This window comes from Podarcis pityusensis, assembly GCF_964106645.2.
Source record: "Podarcis pityusensis genome assembly, chromosome: 1".
Taxonomy (NCBI): domain Eukaryota; kingdom Metazoa; phylum Chordata; class Lepidosauria; order Squamata; family Lacertidae; genus Podarcis; species Podarcis pityusensis.
The window spans coordinates 82,331,481-82,351,619 of record NC_138028.1 but is presented as its reverse complement, the minus strand read 5'-3'; the positions used below and the strand labels follow the sequence as shown (position 1 = coordinate 82,351,619).

The 20,139-nt window shown below is 45.5% G+C and overlaps 2 protein-coding genes across 2 annotated transcripts; both read left to right on the top strand.

The window, feature by feature from the left end:
- The first annotated feature begins 4,210 nt into the window (after nucleotides 1-4,210).
- GSTP1 (glutathione S-transferase pi 1) lies at nucleotides 4,211-10,841 on the top strand. The gene is made up of 7 exons (XM_081021871.1): nucleotides 4,211-4,386; nucleotides 4,567-4,605; nucleotides 5,125-5,231; nucleotides 5,463-5,550; nucleotides 6,541-6,644; nucleotides 8,166-8,273; nucleotides 9,641-10,841. Coding segments are annotated over exons 1-7 (636 nt in total). The 5' UTR covers nucleotides 4,211-4,385; the 3' UTR covers nucleotides 9,830-10,841.
- A 3,712-nt stretch (nucleotides 10,842-14,553) lies between these two features.
- Nucleotides 14,554-19,667, top strand: NDUFV1 (NADH:ubiquinone oxidoreductase core subunit V1). Its single transcript, XM_081021688.1, has 10 exons — nucleotides 14,554-14,715; nucleotides 15,017-15,099; nucleotides 15,598-15,768; nucleotides 16,725-16,908; nucleotides 17,108-17,297; nucleotides 17,995-18,207; nucleotides 18,356-18,522; nucleotides 18,597-18,678; nucleotides 19,017-19,162; nucleotides 19,324-19,667. The coding sequence occupies exons 1-10, from the start codon at nucleotides 14,635-14,637 to the stop codon at nucleotides 19,405-19,407; spliced, it is 1,401 nt and encodes a 466-aa protein (XP_080877814.1). The 5' UTR covers nucleotides 14,554-14,634; the 3' UTR covers nucleotides 19,408-19,667.
- Nucleotides 19,668-20,139: the final 472 nt, after the last annotated feature.

Genomic DNA, 20,139 nt, shown 5'->3' with positions numbered 1-20,139 from the left:
CATAAAAAGATCTCTCTATCTGGTCTAAGGACCAAGACCTCTGTCCCATGAGCTCTCCTCTTCACATGTACAAAACATCCCCCCAAAATCTGCACAGCATGTCTGGCAGTATGGGAAGAGGAATATCCCCACAGTTTAACATATTAGAACCTTGTTGCCCTGGGATGAAATATGTTAACTGATGTTTAATGGGTGCCTCTGTTGGCTCTACAGGGACGCGGGTGGCGCTGTGGGTTAAACCACAGAGCCTAGGACTTGCTGATCAGAAGGTCAGCAGTTCGAATCCCCGCGACGGGGTGTTGCTCGGTCCCTGCTCCTGCCCACCTAGCAGTTCGAAAGCACGTCAAAGTGCAAGTAGATAAATAGGTACTGCTCCAGCAGGAAGGTAAAACGGTGTTTCCGTGTGCTGCTCTGGTTCGCCAAAAGCGGCTTAGTCATGCTGGCCACATGACCCGGAAGCTGTACACCGGCTCCCTCGGCCAATAAAGTGAAATGAGCGCTGCAACCCCAGAGTCGGTCACGACTGGACCTAATGGTCAGGGGTCCTTTACTGTTGGCTCTAGTGCCAACCCAACAGAGCTGAACTTTAGGGAAGCTTTTAATGTTTGATGCATTACTGTATTTTAATATTTTGTTGGAAGCCGCACCAAAGTGGCTGGGGAAGCCCAGCCAGATGGGCGGGGTATAAATAATAAATTATTATTATATTATTATTATAACTTGATGGGTGAATTCTCTCACCGCCCCATCAGTGCTTCTGTCTCACCTCCCATCTCCCAAAGGGACCCATGTAATTAAAGAACACAGTAAGAGACGACTGGATCAGGCCAATGGCCCATCTAGTCAAGCATCCTGTTCTCACAGTGGCCACTCAGAAACCTGTGGGAAAGAAGCAAGTAAGACCTGAGCACAAGATCCTTCTCCCCTCTTGCGGTTTCCAGCAACTGGTATTCCGAAACATTTCTGCCTGCAACCATGATGGCAGAGCAAAGCCATCATGGCTACCAGCCATCGATCGCCCTCTCCTCCATGAATTTGTCTAATCCTCTTTTAAAACCATCAGAGTTGGTGGCCATCACTGCCTCCTGTGGGAGCGAGTTCCATAGTTTAACTATGCACTGCACAAAGAAGCACTTTCCTTTATCCGTCCCAAATTTTGCATGTAAACAAGGAGTGGGTTCCACTTTTCAGCCTGAGTGCCACATTCCCTCGTGGGTGACCATTGGGTGTGTGCCAGTGGGAGGTGATGCCAGAGACAAAAGTGGGCAGAGCACTGAATGGGACTCTTTGTGCAGTATGCAGCATTTCAACTACACAACAGTCAGAGGTTTCCACACATGCTCATGCCTTTCTCCATTGAGACAAGCAAGAGGCATTACCACAATTCCATGACACATTCCACTCAAGCTGAAGCACTTGAAAAGGGTGAGAAAGCAGGAGGTAGAGCTGATGGAGGTGAGTGTGGTGTAGTGGTTAAGAGCGGTAGACTTGTAATCTGGGGAACCGGGTTCGTGTCTCTGCTCCTCCACATGCAGCTGCTGGGTGACCTTGAGCTAGTCACACTTCTCTGAAGTCTCTCAGCCCCACTCACCTCACAGAGTGTTTGTTGTGGGGGAGGAAGGGAAAGGAGAATGTTAGCCACTTTGAGACTCCTTGGGGTAGTGATAAAGCAGGATATCAAATCCAAACTCCTCTTCTTCTTAAACACCTAAGGAAACATTGCTATCATCCTCCTTTGTTATTGGTCAAATGGGGGGGGGGGAGAAATATATATAAAAATAAAAAATTGTCCAGTAGCACCTTTAGAGACCAACTACCGGTAAGTTTGTTCTTGGTATAAGCTTTCGTGTGCATGCACACTTCTTCAGATACACTGAAAAGAGTTCATTAGATGAACGAATCTTGTTCTTCCCCTCAGTGGAAGTACCATCTGCGCAGCAATGAAGAGCACAGAAAACAATGCCAAGTGACGCAGGTGTGTAAGGCATTCATAATGCCCAAGAGAAAGCAACAGCAGCCATGGAGAACTCACAAGGGGTAGCGCATCTCAATGGCCATGGCTCAGACCAGGCAACAGTGTATAGCAACTGTCTCCCATCCATGTCCTCAGCTGATATTACAGCAGCCAGCCACCTCTTCCTCACTCCTGTTGCTGCTAGCATTACTCTCATTTGTGTGGTTGAAGGCTTCCTTTACACCAACAGAGTATGCTGGGAAGTGCAGGCACCATACATTTTCCTGAAGAAGACCTGTCTTTGCCCAGGTTTACATGCAGAGTAGGGTGGAAAAGGTAAAGGAATAGGGAGAGGCTTGAGTCTGGGAAAAAGGCAGGATATAAATAAATAAAATAGATAAGTGAATAATAAAAAGTGGCAAGGTCAGGGCAGGTACTGTAACAGAAGACTGACTAGTCATAGGCAGAGTTGTAAAGTAAAGCTATAGTGATCCAGGAAAAGCTTTTTCGTGTGTGTGTGTGTGTGTGTGTGTGTGAAGTGGGCTTTGAAGGGGAATGAATGATGGCTGCAGGCATTGCAAACAAAGAGGTGCAAAGTCCCTTTCCCTTTATATCTTTTCGATATTGTGAGCCTGAGGGATGGGCTTGCCTTGTGTTTTGTTGTGTAAACTGCTTTGGAAGCTAATCTAACAAAAAAAAGAGGTAAAAAGGCTTTAAATAAACATTGTTAGTGCAGTATAGCAGCTCAGATCAGATAAGGACCAGGGAAATCCGGGTTCAAATCCACACTCAGTCACGAAACTCACTAGGCAACCTTGGGACAGAGACTACCCTTCAGCCTAACCTACCTCACACGGTTGTTAAGGTTAAATGGGGTGAGAATTGTGTGCACTGTCTTGAGCATCTTAGGGCTCCTCTGGGGCAAGTGGAAAACCTCTTGAACCCGCGCTTTCTAGGCATGGGGCAAGCAAAGTTTTGAAGAGCCCTTAGAGCAGGGGTCAGCAACCTAAGGCCCATGGGCCACAAGCGGCCCACAGGGGTCCTTTAACTGGCCCACGAGCCACCCCTGAACCAAGCCGCTGCTCGGCGAGTCCCCGTGTGCTGCACTAAACCGGCGCAACGCGGTGCGGGGACTTGCTTCCGCGGTGCACAGATGCTGAAAATCGCGTCTACGAAGATGCAGGAAATCGTGGGCGCACCGCAATCTGACCCACAGAGGGATCTCTGCTGGAGTGAACCGGCCCAGGCGAGGTAAACCTTGCCGACCCCTGTTTTAGAGGAAGGGAGGAGTATAAATGTACTGATACGGACCAACTGAATCCCCACTGATTTCACTGGGTCTCATCTAAGCATGACTGAGGGAACGTTCATGTTACTGCTTACTCTGCATCCACTGCACTCCCACTGCTAGTTTTGCAGCCACATTCACACAGCTAGCCACCATCTGTACTGATCCTGATGTCATGAATCCCATAGAGATGTCATGCAGGGGGTGGTCAGACCCTGTGGAGGGTGCTAGTGGGATGAGGGATGCAAAACTGGGTCCCCACTAATTGTTTGAGTCCAGAGATGAGGGCAGTAGACTAGGGAAAGGAGATCTGTATATGCAGGGCAGGGCTTCAGCAGATTGGCAGAGGAGTGTTCAGGGTTCAGTGGCTTTACTCTCAACCTCAACTTTTGCCTCCTTCTCTGCCCAAGAACTCTCAGCTGGGCTCTTCCCTTCATGGCAAAGCTCTGCTCCCAAGGCACAGCTGGATCCTAGCAAACTTGTTTGCTGCCTCCTAGCAAACTGGTTGCAGCTTTTTCAGTTAGACTGTGTACAGTATACCCTGAAAGTACATAGAATCAGAGAACTGTAGAGTTGGAAGGCACACTGAGGATCATCTAGTCCAACCCCCTGCCATGCATTCAAAGCATATTCAAAGAATTCAGGGCACTGCAATTCACCCCTCACACATATCCCTCCCTGCCCCCAAACCCTGCTTCCTAATCCGGATCCTCCTGATAAGAGCTGGTTGTGGTCCAGCATCAATAAGGACAATGGAACTCAGCATCCGCAGATGTACAGAATCAGTCTGTTTTGTTTTGTTTTAACTTGGCAGGTGAAGTCCTGGTAGCACAGAAACCACCAGAATCTTTGTTCCCTGCGGCTAAGTTTTGATCCGCCTTGGCTTGATGACTTAGCCACGTTGGAGGCGCTCTTTCAGTGCAGGATCTGGGTGGCTCCTGCCCCTTTAAGAAAGGGCTGCTGCCACGGCATGACTCAGCATTCTACCGAAGAGGCTGAGCTGCTTTCTTTGGCTCACGGAAATTTCCGGCAGTGACTACAGCGCGGGACGGGATCCTCCTCCTCCTCCACTGGGCTTCTGCTGGGGACACGAGAAGGCGACACCTGCTAGGGCTTCGGGATCCTACTTCCCACTTACCCGAGAGTAAGTCCAGTGATTTCAGTGGGGCTTCAGTGGTTAGGGTCGCGCGGTTAGCCCCCCCTCCCCAGCATGCAAAAAATAAATAAAAATGCCATGTTTAGCGTGGGTGGCGGAGGGAAGAGAAGGAAGGGGGCGTGCCAGTCCAACTGATCTGCTTTGTCTTTTCTTCATCTTTTTTTCTAGTGCCTGGAAAATATACGATCACGTATTTCCCCGTACGCGGTGAGTGCAAAATCACGGAGCTAAAGACTTGGATGAATTCATGCCCCACCCCCACCCCATGATCATGATGGGTTTGGACCCCTCTTTAGTAGAGGAAGTGTTGCGGCAACCTCAGAATAATTCATTTACAGTACAGCCGGACCTTCGCCTATTATGATTGCTCGAAAGCAATCTGTTTTGCTGTTGCAAAAACAGGAGGCCTGTTTGACCTCCGTGAGGTTTACTGTACAGGAATGAAAGGGATTGCACTTCTGACCTGGAGAGAAACGTTTTGCAGGGGAGGGCTTTCTTTGTTAGATTGAGACGGGGGTGAGAAAGATTGCAGACCCGAGGAAATCATCAATGGAAGTGCTCATGGTTTTTCACTTTGGAATAGTTTTCTGGAAGGGGGCAGGATGAGAGAGAAGATGGCGGGTGCTTCTTAAAGCACAGTGGGCAGACCTCAGGCACCTTGTGAGAATTAACGAACCAGTGTGTTGTGTGTTCACACCTGATGATTTGGGTTTCTGCCTCTCCTAGGGCGCTGCGAGGCCATGAGGATGTTGCTGGCTGATCAGGGGCAGGAGTGGAAAGAGGATGTGGTAACCATGGAGATTTGGACCAAGGGTGACCTCAAGAAATCTTGTGTGAGTATAAATAGTAAACTCTGGAGTTAGGATTTGGGTTTTTTGGGGGGGGGGTGGGCAGTGAATCCTGTTCTTGTGAGAAATGGGTTTTCCTAGGCTCTTCACACTGGTCCTTTGCTCCTCTGTCTACACACTGGAAGCTACAGGCCAACCGGGCCCCTCTCTCACTGAGAAATAGGTATAGGGTGTCCAGTCACTAACCTTTCTGCCTTTCCTCCCCTTCCTCACCAGGTCTTTGGCCAGCTGCCTAGATTTCAGGATGGAGACTTTCTGCTGTACCAGTCCAACGCGATCCTGCGCCACTTGGCAAGGAATCACGGTGCGGTTGGTGATAGGCAGGGGTGCAAGTAGAAGTGGAGTGTGTAGACCTGGGTTTATGGCAAATCTGTGCTGGTTGCCTCTCCAAGGAAGAGCTGCATGCATATGGAGGAGATGCGTGTCTGTAAATTTGCCTCTTGGGTGGGTCAGCAGGTGAAAAGATGGCGATAGTGGTGGTAACAGAAGATGGCACTAATTTGTGTTCACCTGTGATTTGGGTGTTTATTTAGATGTATATTAATTGTAAGGTAAAGGTAAAGGTACCCCTGCCCGTACGGGCCAGTCGTGTCCGACTCTAGGGTTGCGTGCTCATCTCGCTCTAGAGGCCGGGAGCCGGCGCCGTCCGAAGACACTTCCGGGTCACGTGGCCAGCATGACGAAGCTGCAGCTGGCGAGCCAGACCAGCGCAGCACACGGAAAAGCTGTTTACCTTCCCGCTATAAAGCGGTACCTATTTATCTACTTGCACTTAAGAGTGCTTTCGAACTGCTAGGTGGGCAGGAGCTGGGACCGAACGACGGGAGCTCACCCCGCCGTGGGGATTCGAACCGCCGACCATATGATCAGCAAGTCCTAGGCACTGAGGTTTTACCCACAGCGCCACCACCACTTTAATATTTGAATGATACAAGTATTTTTCTGAGTAAATAAATACCAGCCATAAGTCCTGACAAAAATAAAAGCATAACGTAAGAGGGAAGAAACAAGAATCAAAAACATCAAACTATATTAAGTGGCAATCCGCAATGGGTAATATATAAAACAGGAAATCAAAATTGCATTGGGGCACAGATCCTTCACTACTTGAAGGCAGCATTGGGGGGGGGGATGGGGCACAATTGGTAGTTATTAAGTTTTGTTTTTTAAAATATCCCCCCTCAAGAAAGCAGCAGATAGATGAGAGCTCTTGCTCTCTGTGGAACTATCCTGTGAGAGAGTCTGGATAGTAATTTGAACTTTCCCTCACCGACCCTTTTTCTTTGCTGCTCAGGACTCTATGGTCAAGATGCCCGTGAAGCGACACTGCTGGACATGGTGAATGATGGAGTGGAGGACCTGCGTATTAAATATGGCCGCCTCATCTATCAAAACTATGTGAGCTTGGGTGTGGGAGGGCTTGAGTTTGCTTCCATACACTGAAATTGAGAGCTCCGTCCCCTTAATAGACTCTTGAAATATCTGTCAACTAAGTAGGGTGATGGAGAGGTGTCTTTTTTTATAAAAAAAACCCCAATCTTTATTAAATATATTTCACAAAATTAGACAACAATACACTATATTACAATTTGTATCCCATCCCATACAGCAAAAAATTTAAAAATACAAGAAATTTTAAAAAGACCTAAAATAGACTTCCAAATGTTTAAGTATGATCCACTCTCTAATCCATGACAGCCCAGCCACAGCGTGATAGAGTTCAAAATCAGGTAGAGCAACTCCCCTCTCTCCCTCTGGTCAATAAGAATAAGATGTTTTATTCTTGGCCTTTTACCATTCCATATAAACCTTGTGATGTCCCTTCTCCAGTTTTGAAAACAATTCATACCTCCTAAAATGGGAATGGTTTGAAATAAGAAAATCATTTTCAGTAAAACATTCATCTTAACTGCCAATATCCTACCTCAAAGGGAGAGGTGGAATTTTCTCCAGATTTCCAAGCTTTTCTTAATTTCATTCCATGTTTTTATATAGTTTTCTTGATACAAGTCTACGCATTTAGCAGATAACCAAACTCCTAAGTCTTTTACATTGTTCTTAATCTCTAGACCCGTGCTTTCTTGTAGATCTTCCTTCTCTTCTAGGCTCATGTTCTTAACCAACAAATTAGTTTTTTTGTAATTTAATCTAAATCCCGCTTGTTTACCTTTTTTTTTTTTTTGCTGTGGGGATACTCTTTGGGGTTTTCAGTTGTTATTATAAGATCATCCGCATATGCTCTTACCTTATATGTTTTTCTCCTAACTTAATTCCTTTTATTTTTTCCTCAAATTTTCATTTTTGGAAATCTTTTTTGGAGAGATGTATTAAACATGTGGGTTTTATTGACGGAACGTTCTTGATCAGGGGAGGAAAACCTGTTGGACTAGAACTCCCATAATCCCTGACCTTTGGCCATAACAGTTTAGGTGACAGGAATTGGAGTCAGACAACTTCCGGGGTTCCCTACCTTGGCCTAGATGCTTGCAGCCCCAACATTCAAGCCTATAATCCAAATGTGTGCAGTTCAGATGATCACTCCCAAGTTGCAAATGGTCCTTAATAAAAGGGACAAGTTGGGAGAGAGTAGAGTGGTTTGCGTGAGGGCATGGCTGTTTGTGCTTCCTGTAAGAGGAGGATGGGGAACCCATAGCCATATGCATGTTGTTGGGTTTCAACTCCCATCATCTTGATCATTGGCTGTGCTAGCTGAGACAGAGGGGAGTTGGAGTCAAACACCCCTGGAGGACCACAGATTCCCTACTCCCGCTGTAAAGAAAGAGCACTGCTGGGAGCCAAGAAAATGCAGGTTCCTTGCTTCCACTGCAATGAGTCGTGTCAGCCAGGCTCAGAGCTCTCTTCTAGCAGAATGGAAGAAGCAACGAGGCTTTTCTCTATCTGATTATTGTACCTTGACAGGAGGGTGGCAAAGCTGACTATATTAAGGCCTTGCCGGGAGAGCTGCGTCCTTTTGAGAACCTTCTGGCTCAGAATGATGGTGGGAAGACCTTCATTGTAGGCAAACAGGTAAGGCAATCTGCCTGCTGGAGATCCAGTCATGGGTTGGTCTTGTCCAATAGGGGGTTTCACATCTCAGGAAAGATTTTTCATGGAAACCCCTGCTGAAAGAAGGGGCGTGAGGCTTCGTTTTACTAGCACCTTGCAAGGTGCCTTGTAGTGCTGTTTTCAGGTCTTCAAAGCATATTGCACCTGATATCATTGTGATGACAGGTGAGTGACAAGATGGCCAATTTGGTCAGGAGGATGATCCTGATAAGGATCCCTGTGCTTGCTATAGTTCTTTACTTCATCAGCTTGTACTTTGTTTTCAATCCTCCATCCAGAGCTGTTCCTAGTCCATGGTATATATTTTTTAAAAATCAAAACTAAGGGTGCAAAGGAAGAATTGGGAGCACATTTTGAGTGCACTCAGGTGACATCAGGCGATTGACAGATGGGCCAGCCTGCCCAACCTGTCCAATGTGGCATGTGAAGGATGGGTTATTTCACCCCCCCCCCCGGCTGTAAATTAAGTCTTGTCACTCAACAGCAGACCTGGCTCCAGGTTTGCCAGAGCAAGTAAAGTGTCCCCTACTAGGCCGCCACCTCGACCAGTGGGCTTTCTTGCCAGGTGAGAGAAAAACAATATTCTGCAGTGGTCCTAGCAGTTGCCCAAAGGTGCCAGGGGCTGATGCTGATTCTGCCCAGAAATCTACATTCTGTGACCAATAAATGATGTATTCCGGAATCTATGTAAATTATGCATGTTGTGTCAAGGGAGGGGCAAAAATCAATTCAGGCCACTGAAACCACGTCCCTAGTTGCCAGAACCTTATGTAACCACTCACTCAGGCTACTGAGATTTTGCTACTTGTTGCCTCTATGCTTCCAAGCCTCTCACCATAGCCATAAGAACTAGAACATTTGCTTTTTTTAAAAAGCGCTTTCATGTTTTTATTAAAAATGGGACATTTTCAAAATTATAGGAGTGAAAAACAGTTGTTTGGGACCTCTATTCGCACTGTTCAAAACTTGACAGAACCGCTTTTAAAAACAGTTTAAAAGAAAACTGAGATTCTGTACCCAATTCTGACTTCTGTGCTTTCCTGCAATTCCACAGAATTATTGCACACAAAAAATCCTGCCTCTGCTTTAGGAGGTGTGCAGCCAAAAATGTGGTAGAGATTATCCCTGCAGTGGCTTGTCTTGTATTCAGTTTACATGCATGCTCTGGTGTGTTTTACTATAGTATGCTGTGACACACCCACACCATGTGAACTTCCCCCTGCTTAAGCTACATCTAATGTATTGAGGAATGATGGTGTTTTATACTTGACTGGCCCTTTCTCTCTCACCCACTGACACCTGCCTCTTTTGTTTTCTTCCTCCTCCAGATTTCCTTTGCTGACTACAATCTGCTTGATCTATTAAATGTGCATTTGGTCCTGGCCCCTGACTGCCTGGCTTCCCTCCCCTTGCTGGCTAGCTATGTGCAGCGGCTCAACGCCCGACCGCTCCTCAAAGCTTTCTTGGAGTCTGATGCCCACAAGCAGCGCCCCATCAATGGGAATGGCAAGCAATGAAATGGATTCCTTCACCAAGTTGCAGCTTTTCTGGTGACCTCTGGGTGCTTTGTAGTTTTGTATACACTAATGTTAATGAAGCAAGTTTCAATAAAGAGTTCTGCACATCTTTGCTTGGTAGGGAAAGTATGGTAACTAAATTCAGCAGAAGCCCACTGCAATTAAGAGGAGATGTGATTAATTTGCTAGAGCCAAGTGGCTTATTATAATTGTTGTAGTTACTATTGTTATTTGTTAAATTTATATCCCATTTCCCCTCCTGAACGAACCCAGGGTAGCATATATAGTGAAGCCATAAGCTAGGATTTGTAGCTTTTGTGGGTTCAGAAGTGCAGCACAAGACAACAGGGTGAACAGACACAAGGCGGTGAGAGATTTATGATCAAACCTCCCACTTTAAAAAGAAGTAAATGCAAGAGCTCCTGCTTTTAGATCAAGGAGGCTGTGTGTGATTATTCCCCCCCCCATGCTTTCCCCCTGATCAGAATCAGCGTCCCATAGCTCTGTTCACCCCTTTAAAAGTTATAATAATATATTATTTGCCACCTCATTTCGATGCACTCTAGCTCTCCACTTCCCACCTTTTGATCTTGGTAATTTCCAGACAGGTAGCCATAATAGTCCTCTACAGCAAAAGGTTTAGTGGCTCATAAGCTTTAGTGAACTAGACCTCACTTCATCAGATGCATAGGATGTGATCCTCAGTTGTAGGTGTGTGCATATATTGCCATGCCTGTGGCTGAGAGATTTTAGCCTGCACTGCATTTTGTGACAGCAAGTTGGTAAATTGACTCACTGCTCAACCAGGTTAGATGTTCTCTGAATCATATTGGGGAAACAGCAGGCGCAAGATCCCATTGGGCCAATGTGATTCAAATCCCTGTTCCGTTACGAAGCTCCCTGGAGTGCCTTAAGCACATCACTTTCTTAGCCTATGGCATAAGTTATAATGAGAACTGTAATGATTTTGTACACTGAAGTTTAAGAATAAAACAAATGGCATTAAATTAGATTCTGTTATACAAAATGGTTCTCTTTTGCTGGAAACTTCCCCCTGGCTTGTGCTTAGGGAGGGGGTGGGTGCTTAGGGTAATCTTCTCATCTAGGCTGCCATTTGCTCTAAGCTGAGCCAGGAGGCTTGAAGCAAGATAAGTGAGCTCATTAACTTATTGAGGGTTAAGATGGTTGCTTTGATCCAGAGGTCTGCCAATGCTCAGGGTGCTCTTCTACTCTTATCTCTGGATCATGGAATACTTTCTCTTTCCAGAAACGATAGAGGTTGAGTTAGATACAGGATTACAGTCACAGGGTCCTGATTGCTCCCGTGGTATGTGAAGGCTTTCTCCCAATCTTCTGAAATGGTTATCCACCTAATGGCTGTGTGTGTTCTATAGAGACATCCAGGCAGAGATTTGTAACTCAGAAAAGTTCCCTTTCAACTTCTGAAGCTGCATAGAGGCTGCTGTGATGTCTGTCATCCAGAATCACATGTTCTTGTTCTTCCCGATGCATTTTGCTGCTGGAGATGAAAGGCAAGATGGTGTCCTCTCCCCCCACCTTTCCACATATAGAACTTGGCAGTTGAATCTCAATTCGTTACTGGCAATGGGATAACTTTATCCACCTGAAGTCCACAGGCTGACTTGTGAAGACAGGCCCCATGATACACACAGCTCAGTCCTCCAACCCCTTGTTCACTATTTTCTTGCAGGGCTGCCTGGCAACTGCTGTGCCCACTGTATCCTCAAGTGAATAACTGCAGTGCAGCAACGGTAGCACCAATGTCTTGTGTGAGAAGAGCAATTCAGGGGCACATGTAGTGTCTGCTGGAGGGTGTTGTGAACTGCTTCCCTCTGCCTGTAGTCTTGGTCAGGTCCCTTTGCCTATAGCATGTCTATAACATAAGAGGGCAAGCAGATAAGACAGGCGGACCACCTGCCCAGTAATAAACAAATATTATGGCTGGGGGGAGGATGAGACTAAAGAGGGTGAGAGTGGCTGGGGACTCTGGAGAATCAACTTGGGGGGCTGCAGTTGTCTCCCCCTAACAACTGCTGCTTGAGATGACCACTTTACACTGCCTAATTGAGCACGTCTACATTGCTTTTTTAAAATGAGTGCTGGGAATGCATCTTGCAGCTTTTCCCTGCTGCTGTGCTAACCAAGAGGACCCCCTGCAGCCCATTCCAGTGTAATGAGATCATTCTTCTCAGACCAAGAATCAACAGGATCAGAGAGATCAGCTCCATAATCCTCCTCCTGGCAGCACAACTGCAACAGCTGTTTGAAAATGAGGTAAACTGGCAAAAGCCAGGACATTTGGGAATAGAAGGAAATAGAAGGCTTGGGAGCCCTTCCTTCTCTCCCGGTTAGCCTTTGTCCATTTGGTGTCCTATCAGCCCCAGCCAGTGTGCTGTAGTCTCAAAACATCTGGAGACAACTGGCTTGTACCCCAAATTTGGTACATGCAATCGTGCTCTGTGTGCATCCTATGAGAGTAGAAATTACTGAAGAATGTGAAGATACAGAAAAGAGTGAATAAAATGATGCTGGTGGAACATTTTTCCCATGGAGGAAAAAATCTAAAGTTTCTAAAGTATCTGAAAAAGTGTGCATGCACACAAAAGCTCATACCAGTAACAAACTTAGTTGGTCTCTAAGGTGCTACTGGAAGGATTTTTTTAAAGTTTCTAACTTAGAGATGGGAGAGGGAATATAACAAATTCACACAGATATGTAGAATGTTATTGTGTTTTTAGTTTATTGCTGATTTCAATTTTTTGGAATGTTTCAAGTAGTTTTTAACTGTTTTACCAGTAATTTTACTATTTTTTCTCTTTGTAAATCACTTTGAGGTTTTATTTTTACAATCAAGTGGTGTATGCATTTTATGAAATAAATAAATATATATATAAAACTACGAACAGTACTGAGAAAAAATATTTGTAACACTCAAAACATGAACTTGGGGATATCCAATGAAATTTGCATTGGGAATACACGTGCAAATACTTCTTCAAATAATATATAAAGTGCTCTTAACAGATTTATTGCTATAGTGGGTTTTGATGCCTAAAAAAATTACAGACTAAATTTGTTGAGGCTATTATCATAGGTTTTAAAGGGTGCTCCCCTTTGATTACCAGATACTGATGGCAAAAATCAAGAGATGGCTATATTTATTCATTTACCTATCTCTTTTTGTGTCCTGCTTGTGAACTTCCTTCTCCCTCCTTTTCTTTTATTATATATATATATATTGATTTTCAAAAAACATGGAAAAGTACAAAAAGAAAAGGAAAGGAAACATACAGAAAATAATATCCCCAATGCAGTCCCTCCCCCTTCCCTGGAAACAACATTGATTATGTAAAGGCAAAGAGTTGCCAAAAGATGTTCACTCCAGAATATTGCTCCATAGACTTCAATATGTTGAAGGCAATAGCCATGCTCTTCCATCATTCTTAAGAAAATAATTCTAAATAATCTGAAAATCATCTGTAGTCTTTCTGTAATTTTTTTTTCACCTTCTAGCGTGCAGTTGCTTGTGAATCTTCTTGAGGTGTCTGGTTTTATTTATTTATTCAAGAGTTTTCTAGGCTACCTTACAAGACAATGTGCTCCCCCATGGTTGCTTACATGCATAGCAACAGTGGCTGGTCATAGCCAGAGCTGCTTCATACACATTGTGTGGTTTTCTTCCACGTATCAACTAAGTATGTCCAATCCCAGCTCCCTAGAAACCGTACCTGTGGTTGTCATGTTTAGAAATTTATTTTTACCAGTGTGCTGAAAACATTTAACCAATATGTTTTAAAATGTAATGTGTAAAGCACCTTTCACAGATGGAAATCCTGGATTGAAGATAGAGATATTTAGTCTATCCCTGAAATTCCAGAAATTACACTATGGGGAGCTCTTGGAGAGGCAGAATTCGTCACTAGAAAGACGAGGGAAGTAGCTGCTGCTGCGATCACCGTAGCCGAGTAAATGGGTTTTTTTTTGTCCAGTAGCACCTTAGAAGATTGTCTTCCATGAACACGGTCTTAACAGCGAGTCCGCAAGTGACTCTGGAGGCCAGTGCGCGACTTCCACAGAGGGGACATAGCAGCCAGTGGTTAGAGACGTTCCTCGTCTAGTACTGGATGCTACAGGATAGCTAACAAGTTTAATAAAAGTGGTGCGATCTCTCTACTCAGAGCATTAAAACCGCTGTAACATTGTAAATCGTGATTCTACTTTTATTAGTAAACAGGCTTTTTCAAAAGATGCAGGAAGTGCGATATAATACTAAACCAGAACTAAATTTAGAAAGAAATGTAGTGCTGGCAATTTTCCTTATGGCAGAATCTTTGTATACCTTTACTCGTTTATTTTTGAAGCATTTTTTTAGTTCTGCATTTCTGCTAAAAAGGTTGTCTGAGTCGCCTCAAACGACGCCAAAGGAAACAGCATCTTCTCGAGCGCCCCGTCGCACCTTGAACGCGGCCTGGCTCTTTTTATTTTGTTTTATGCAACCTCCATGATATCGGGTCTCCCGGCTGTCACTGAGAAGTTCCTATAACCGAGGCGCGGGGCGCTTTACTTGCTCGGACAGTCGAGGGGCGCTGATGAACTACCACTCCCATCATCCCCTGCGCTCTGACGCGAGCCGAGACCGAGTTCTTCGCTTCCTCTCGTCTCAGGCCGGCTGACGTCACACGCGCCGCCCGAGGCCGTGACGTAGAATCCCCGCGCAAAACAGACGAAGGTGACGGGGTCGGCTGGTATTGCTAAGTGGGGGACCCCGGCTTCCCGTCGGCGCTATGTTGGCGGCTCGGCCTCTGGTGCTCCGCGGAGCCTGCGCTCAGGCGCGTCTCCTTTCCGCCGCTGCAGCTCCGGAGTCGGTGAGTTCTTTCCCCTTCCCTCCGACGGGCTGCGGGGGAGAAAGAGGAGCGCAGACACTGCAGGTGAAGGGGCGGGGAGGAGCCGCGAAGAACAGGTCTTGACAGGTCAGCTGCCGCTTCTTGTTCGCTGTAAGGGCTGAGAGTTGCCGTGCCTCGATTCGGAGCGGGGCTTCAGTTTCTCCTTTTTTTCTGCTAGTCTCTCCCCTCCCCTCCACTCCCATTCCCCCCCCCCCAAGGTTTAGGATGGGCTCCGGGATGGCAAATTTATCAGGATTCAGTCATTTCTCTCTTTCTTGCACAGGCACCTCCCAAAAAAACACAGTTTGGGCCCCTCAAGGATGAGGATCGCATCTTCACGAATCTTTATGGGCGCCATGAGTGGAGGTGAGAACTGAGAAATTGGGTGGTGTGTGTTGCATAATGATGAAAGAGGATTAAGGTGGGGCCGTCAGTTTTTAACTTAGTGGAGGAAAGCCAGCACAAAGGGGGGGGGTGTGATTAAGTTGGAAAGTTTGCAGGTTGTTGTTGCTTTTAACTGGTAAATTAACTTTTGATTGGATGCCAAAAGGATTTTCCAACAGAGCTGCCACATTGTGACTAGGTATTTCTCTAGAGCAGGCAAGTCAATCACGATCTACTGGTCGATTGCGGGATGTTCCTGGTCAATCTAGATCGCAGTCTCTTGGGAGTTGGACGTGCCTGCTATAGAGGATATGCTTTGCTGAAGTACTGTACAAATTAATATTATAATTCCAGGTTTCTCTACTTATGTGTTCTGTATACAGGGTCAAGGCTGATGATATAGTCCTCTGATGTTAATGTGTATGCAAAATGGAATTATTTTGGATAGCTGTTGTTACCCAGTGCTTTTGTCGTTTCTAGGTTGAAAGGGGCTTTGAGCCGAGGTGACTGGTATAAAACCAAGGAAATCCTGCTGAAGGGTGTTGATTGGATCTTGAATGAGATAAAGACTTCAGGTCTGAGAGGCCGTGGGGGGGCTGGTTTCCCCACTGGTCTTAAGTGGAGCTTCATGAATAAACCCCCAGATGGCAGGTGTGTTACAAACTAAAGCCTGATTTTGTACTCAGTACCATGCATTTCTGCTGATGGAGAAACTTTCTCTGGAACAGTGGCAATTGTTTCCACGGTTATCTCAAAAGCAGCTTTGGGCTTTCAAAGGTTATTATCCATGCTGGTGTTGGGAATCAGAACTTGGGACTCCTAGTTTCCAGTTCTGTCTCACACCTTCCAAATAGTGTGCCTTAGTTGCTGGGAATGCCCACTTTAGAGTCATTTGAGCCTTTGATTTCAAAAGTTATGTTATCTAGAGAGCCTGACTCTGCAAAGCAGCAGATGCCAAAGATCAACTCTGGACTTCCAATTCTTGACCACTAAAGAACAGCTACTGTATTTTGTACAGAGCCAGTTTAGCACATTGGGTGGAATTCTGCACACGGACATAGGAACTTCAGCTTTAAGCATCACTTCAGTAGCTGGTCCTGTTCAGAAAGTCACTATTTGCCTTCTTAACCTTCCTCACTGGGTGGTTATGAGGCTAAAACATTTTTCTTGGTTTCTGACAGATGGGCAGGGTACAAATGTCACAATAAATAAAATATATTAAGTGCATGCACCTAAATATTCCCCGTTTTCCTCAGGTGAATTACTTGAGGTTAAGACCTTAAACTTCTGCCCGCTGTCTGTGTCAGCACTGGGAACTGGATACAGAGTTTGTCTGATTAATTATCTGTCTGTGTAGTATTTAGTTTGAAGCAAAAGAGATTTTTTAGTCTTGAACAAAGGCTTACGCAGAGTATACTCATTGAAATTAATGGACCTAAACTCAAGTCATGTTCATGACTTTCAATCGGCCTGCTTCTGAGTAAGACTTAGTTGAATATCAACCATTGGCTGGTGTATTGATTGCAATAGAAAATATACTTCCTGATGAATGTGTTTTCCTGGGATTCTTAATTTTTGCCGACAGGCAAATTCTCCCTGTGTTTCAGACCCAAGTACTTGGTGGTGAATGCAGATGAGGGGGAGCCAGGAACCTGTAAGGACAGAGAGATCATGCGTCATGACCCCCATAAACTGGTGGAGGGCTGCCTAGTTGCAGGGAGAGCTATGGGAGCCCGAGCTGCCTACATTTATATTCGCGGAGAATTCTATAACGAGGCCTCAAACTTGCAGGTGAGCTGCTACTCTTACCACTGTGCAGTTGTGAGCAGGGTTCTTGTTTTCCCTTGCAAGAACTGCTATGAGAAGTGAGCGAGTTGATTCCCCCCCTTAGCCTTTAGCATCTTGTGTGCCTGCTTGTATTTTTTGTGTTGAAAACCAAGGAGGCCACTTTTTAGCGATGGGTCTTAGCTTACTCTTGCTGTCTCATTAGGTGGCAATCAGGGAGGCCTATGAAGCCGGATTGGTGGGCAAGGATGCTTGTGGCTCTGGCTATGACTTCGATGTCTTTGTGGTAAGAGGAGCAGGTGCCTACATCTGTGGCGAGGAGACAGCACTTATCGAATCCATTGAGGGCAAGCAGGGCAAGCCACGCCTCAAGCCTCCCTTCCCAGCTGACGTGGGTATGACAACTTAAATGCTCCTTCTGTGGTGGATGGTATAGATTTGGTGCCCAACCTTGCTGTCAAATTCTTATCTCTGTCAACATATATCTGCCACCCCAGCTCCTTTGGGGGCCTTTGCTGTGTCTCTCCTTTGCACATAACATTTCCAGGTGTGACATAAACTATGTGCTTTAGCTCAGTGGTTATTAACCTTCTGTGGCTTACAGGCTCCTTTGAGAATCCGATGAAAGCTATACCCCCCTCCCACATGCACATAAAATTTTTCATACGATTAATTTTATTGCCGTGGGGGTGGTTCTTTTGTGCCTGGTTTATGGAACCCCCTCGAGGTCTTTGGACCCCATGTTAAGAACCCCTGTTCCAGCTGAAATAACTAAGTTACCTTTATCTTGCTGGATCCCCCCCCCCTTTAAGTATCATTATTTATATATTAGATTTATCTACCACCCTTTATCACAAGATCTCAGGGCGGTTCACAATATAAAAATACAAGGTAAAAGCACAAAAGTAGTTAAAACAAAAACAACAAAATAATAATCCCCTCTTTCCCCCCCCTGCATTTTATGAATGCAGCCCCTGCCACCTGGCTTTTCATCTGAATCTCTAGTACCAATCACTCTCCTTCCCCATTTTCTCTCCCCAGTAGCTAGTTTGAAAAGATTTTTAAAGTCCGTTTTCCCCATTCTGTTTTTAGGAGTGTTTGGTTGCCCTACTACAGTGGCAAATGTGGAAACTGTCGCTGTGGCACCCACCATCTGCCGTCGAGGAGGTACCTGGTTTGCTGGCTTTGGACGTGAGCGCAACTCTGGAACCAAACTCTTCAATATCTCAGGCCATGTCAACACACCCTGTACTGTAGAAGAGGAGATGTCAATACCTCTACGTGATCTGATTGAACGACACGCAGGTGAGAACCAACAGTTCTTAACTTGCCATAAGGAAGAAGCTATCAGCTTCTTTCAAATAACTTGTATTATTGGGGAAGCCTTGTGTCCCCTGTTGCTGAGGTGGGCATCCATGGACCCACACCTGATTGTCTCTTGCCTTCTAACCAGGTGGTGTTAGAGGTGGCTGGGATAACCTACTTGCTGTAATTCCTGGAGGGTCATCCACCCCCCTCATCCCCAAGTCAGTGTGTGAGACGGTGCCGATGGACTTTGATGGGTTGGTGCAGGCACAGACTGGGCTTGGGACAGCAGCTGTCATTGTCATGGACAAATCGGTAAGGCTAGTCCCTTGGCCCCTACTGCTCTGTAATCCTGCTTCATGAGTCTTCACCTTCTTCTCTTACCTTAGACAGATATAGTTCGAGCCATCGCCCGACTCATTGAATTCTACAAACATGAGAGCTGTGGGCAGTGCACACCATGCCGAGAAGGTGAGTGTTGAAGCAGAAGGTCACCCTGGAGTTCCTCCCCAGATCAGGAATTTGGGACAGTCTATAAATCCAGACCTCTTGGCATATGCATGCCCTGATTAAAGTGTGGGGAGGAAAACTGATGCTTAAAGATCTCTGGAAAGCAAAACAACTTTCCTAGGATACTGACAACAGGCCTGTAGTTCAGTATGCAAACTTCATTTACTCTTTCTTTTTTTTTGGTCCAGCATTGTGCTGTGACTTGATGTATGGTCTGTTTCTTCTCTCTGTGACTACCTATCTTTTCATAAGCATTGGAGTTGCCTCTGATTCTTTTGAAACTGATTCCCTCTGTGCAGGTGTTGACTGGATGAACAAGGTGATGTGGCGTTTTGTGAAAGGCAATGCACAAGTGGCAGAGATTGATGCGCTTTGGGAGATTAGCAAGCAAATTGAGGGCCATACAATCTGTGCCCTGGGAGATGGGGCTGCTTGGCCTGTACAGGTAATTCTCTCAACCTTCTCTTTAGCTTGTGGAGAATGTGCTGAAGAATCTTGTGGTTTTGCTTGAGACAGTATATGCTAGAATCTGGATGTTTAATTGGCAAAGGGATGTATGTATATCTAGAGGTGTGCGTTCTGCTAATTCCTAGTTCCTTCTTACAGGGATTGATTCGTCACTTCCGTCCAGAGCTGGAGGAACGGATGAGACAGTACAGTGAATCTAAGGTGCAGCAGGCATCTGGGTAAACACCTAACTGAAGTCACCCCTTTATACATTTGACTGTATAAAAAACATTCACGTGAAGACAGGCCAAGCTCTGCTTTGGCTTGGGCATTGAGAGCAGTGTGCTTCCTTGATTTGCGTCAGATGGGTGACAACCTACTTCAGTTACTGTTCTGCTTTGCTTTCTTAAAACGCACATTATCTATTAAATGGTTGTGACTTACTTCTTGTCTGTTGGGTACTTTTCAAGCATAGGGAAAATAAAGTGGATAGTTGCATGTTTTTTGAATTGTTTTATATTTCTTAAAGTTGTTCAAGGGTTAAAAAAAAGGGGGGAAGCTTCTGTATTTCTTTGTCAAAAAAGCATCCTTTAATCAAGGCACTTGGATTTATGTGCACACATCTTCCTGCTGAACACATCCACACCATCTTACATTCCTCTTTGCATCAAGCAGTAGAAAGAGGTGGTGGAATCCTGAGATCATAAAGTGGATTGCACCACTCAGATTGTAGAGGTGGGATGCTATTTTTGAATTGCACCATTGGAAGGGACCATAAGGGTCATCTAGGCCACCGCCCTGCAATGTAGGAATCTTGTACCCAATGTGGGGCTCAAACCCATGGCCCTGAGAGTGTTTGCTACAAGTAGAAATTGAGCACATCAGTGAGAAATGTTCCAGCCAAGCTCACTCCTTGATGTATGAGGGCTTTAAAAAAAAATAGAAGGGGAAATTCAAAAGTTTTACCTCCCATCT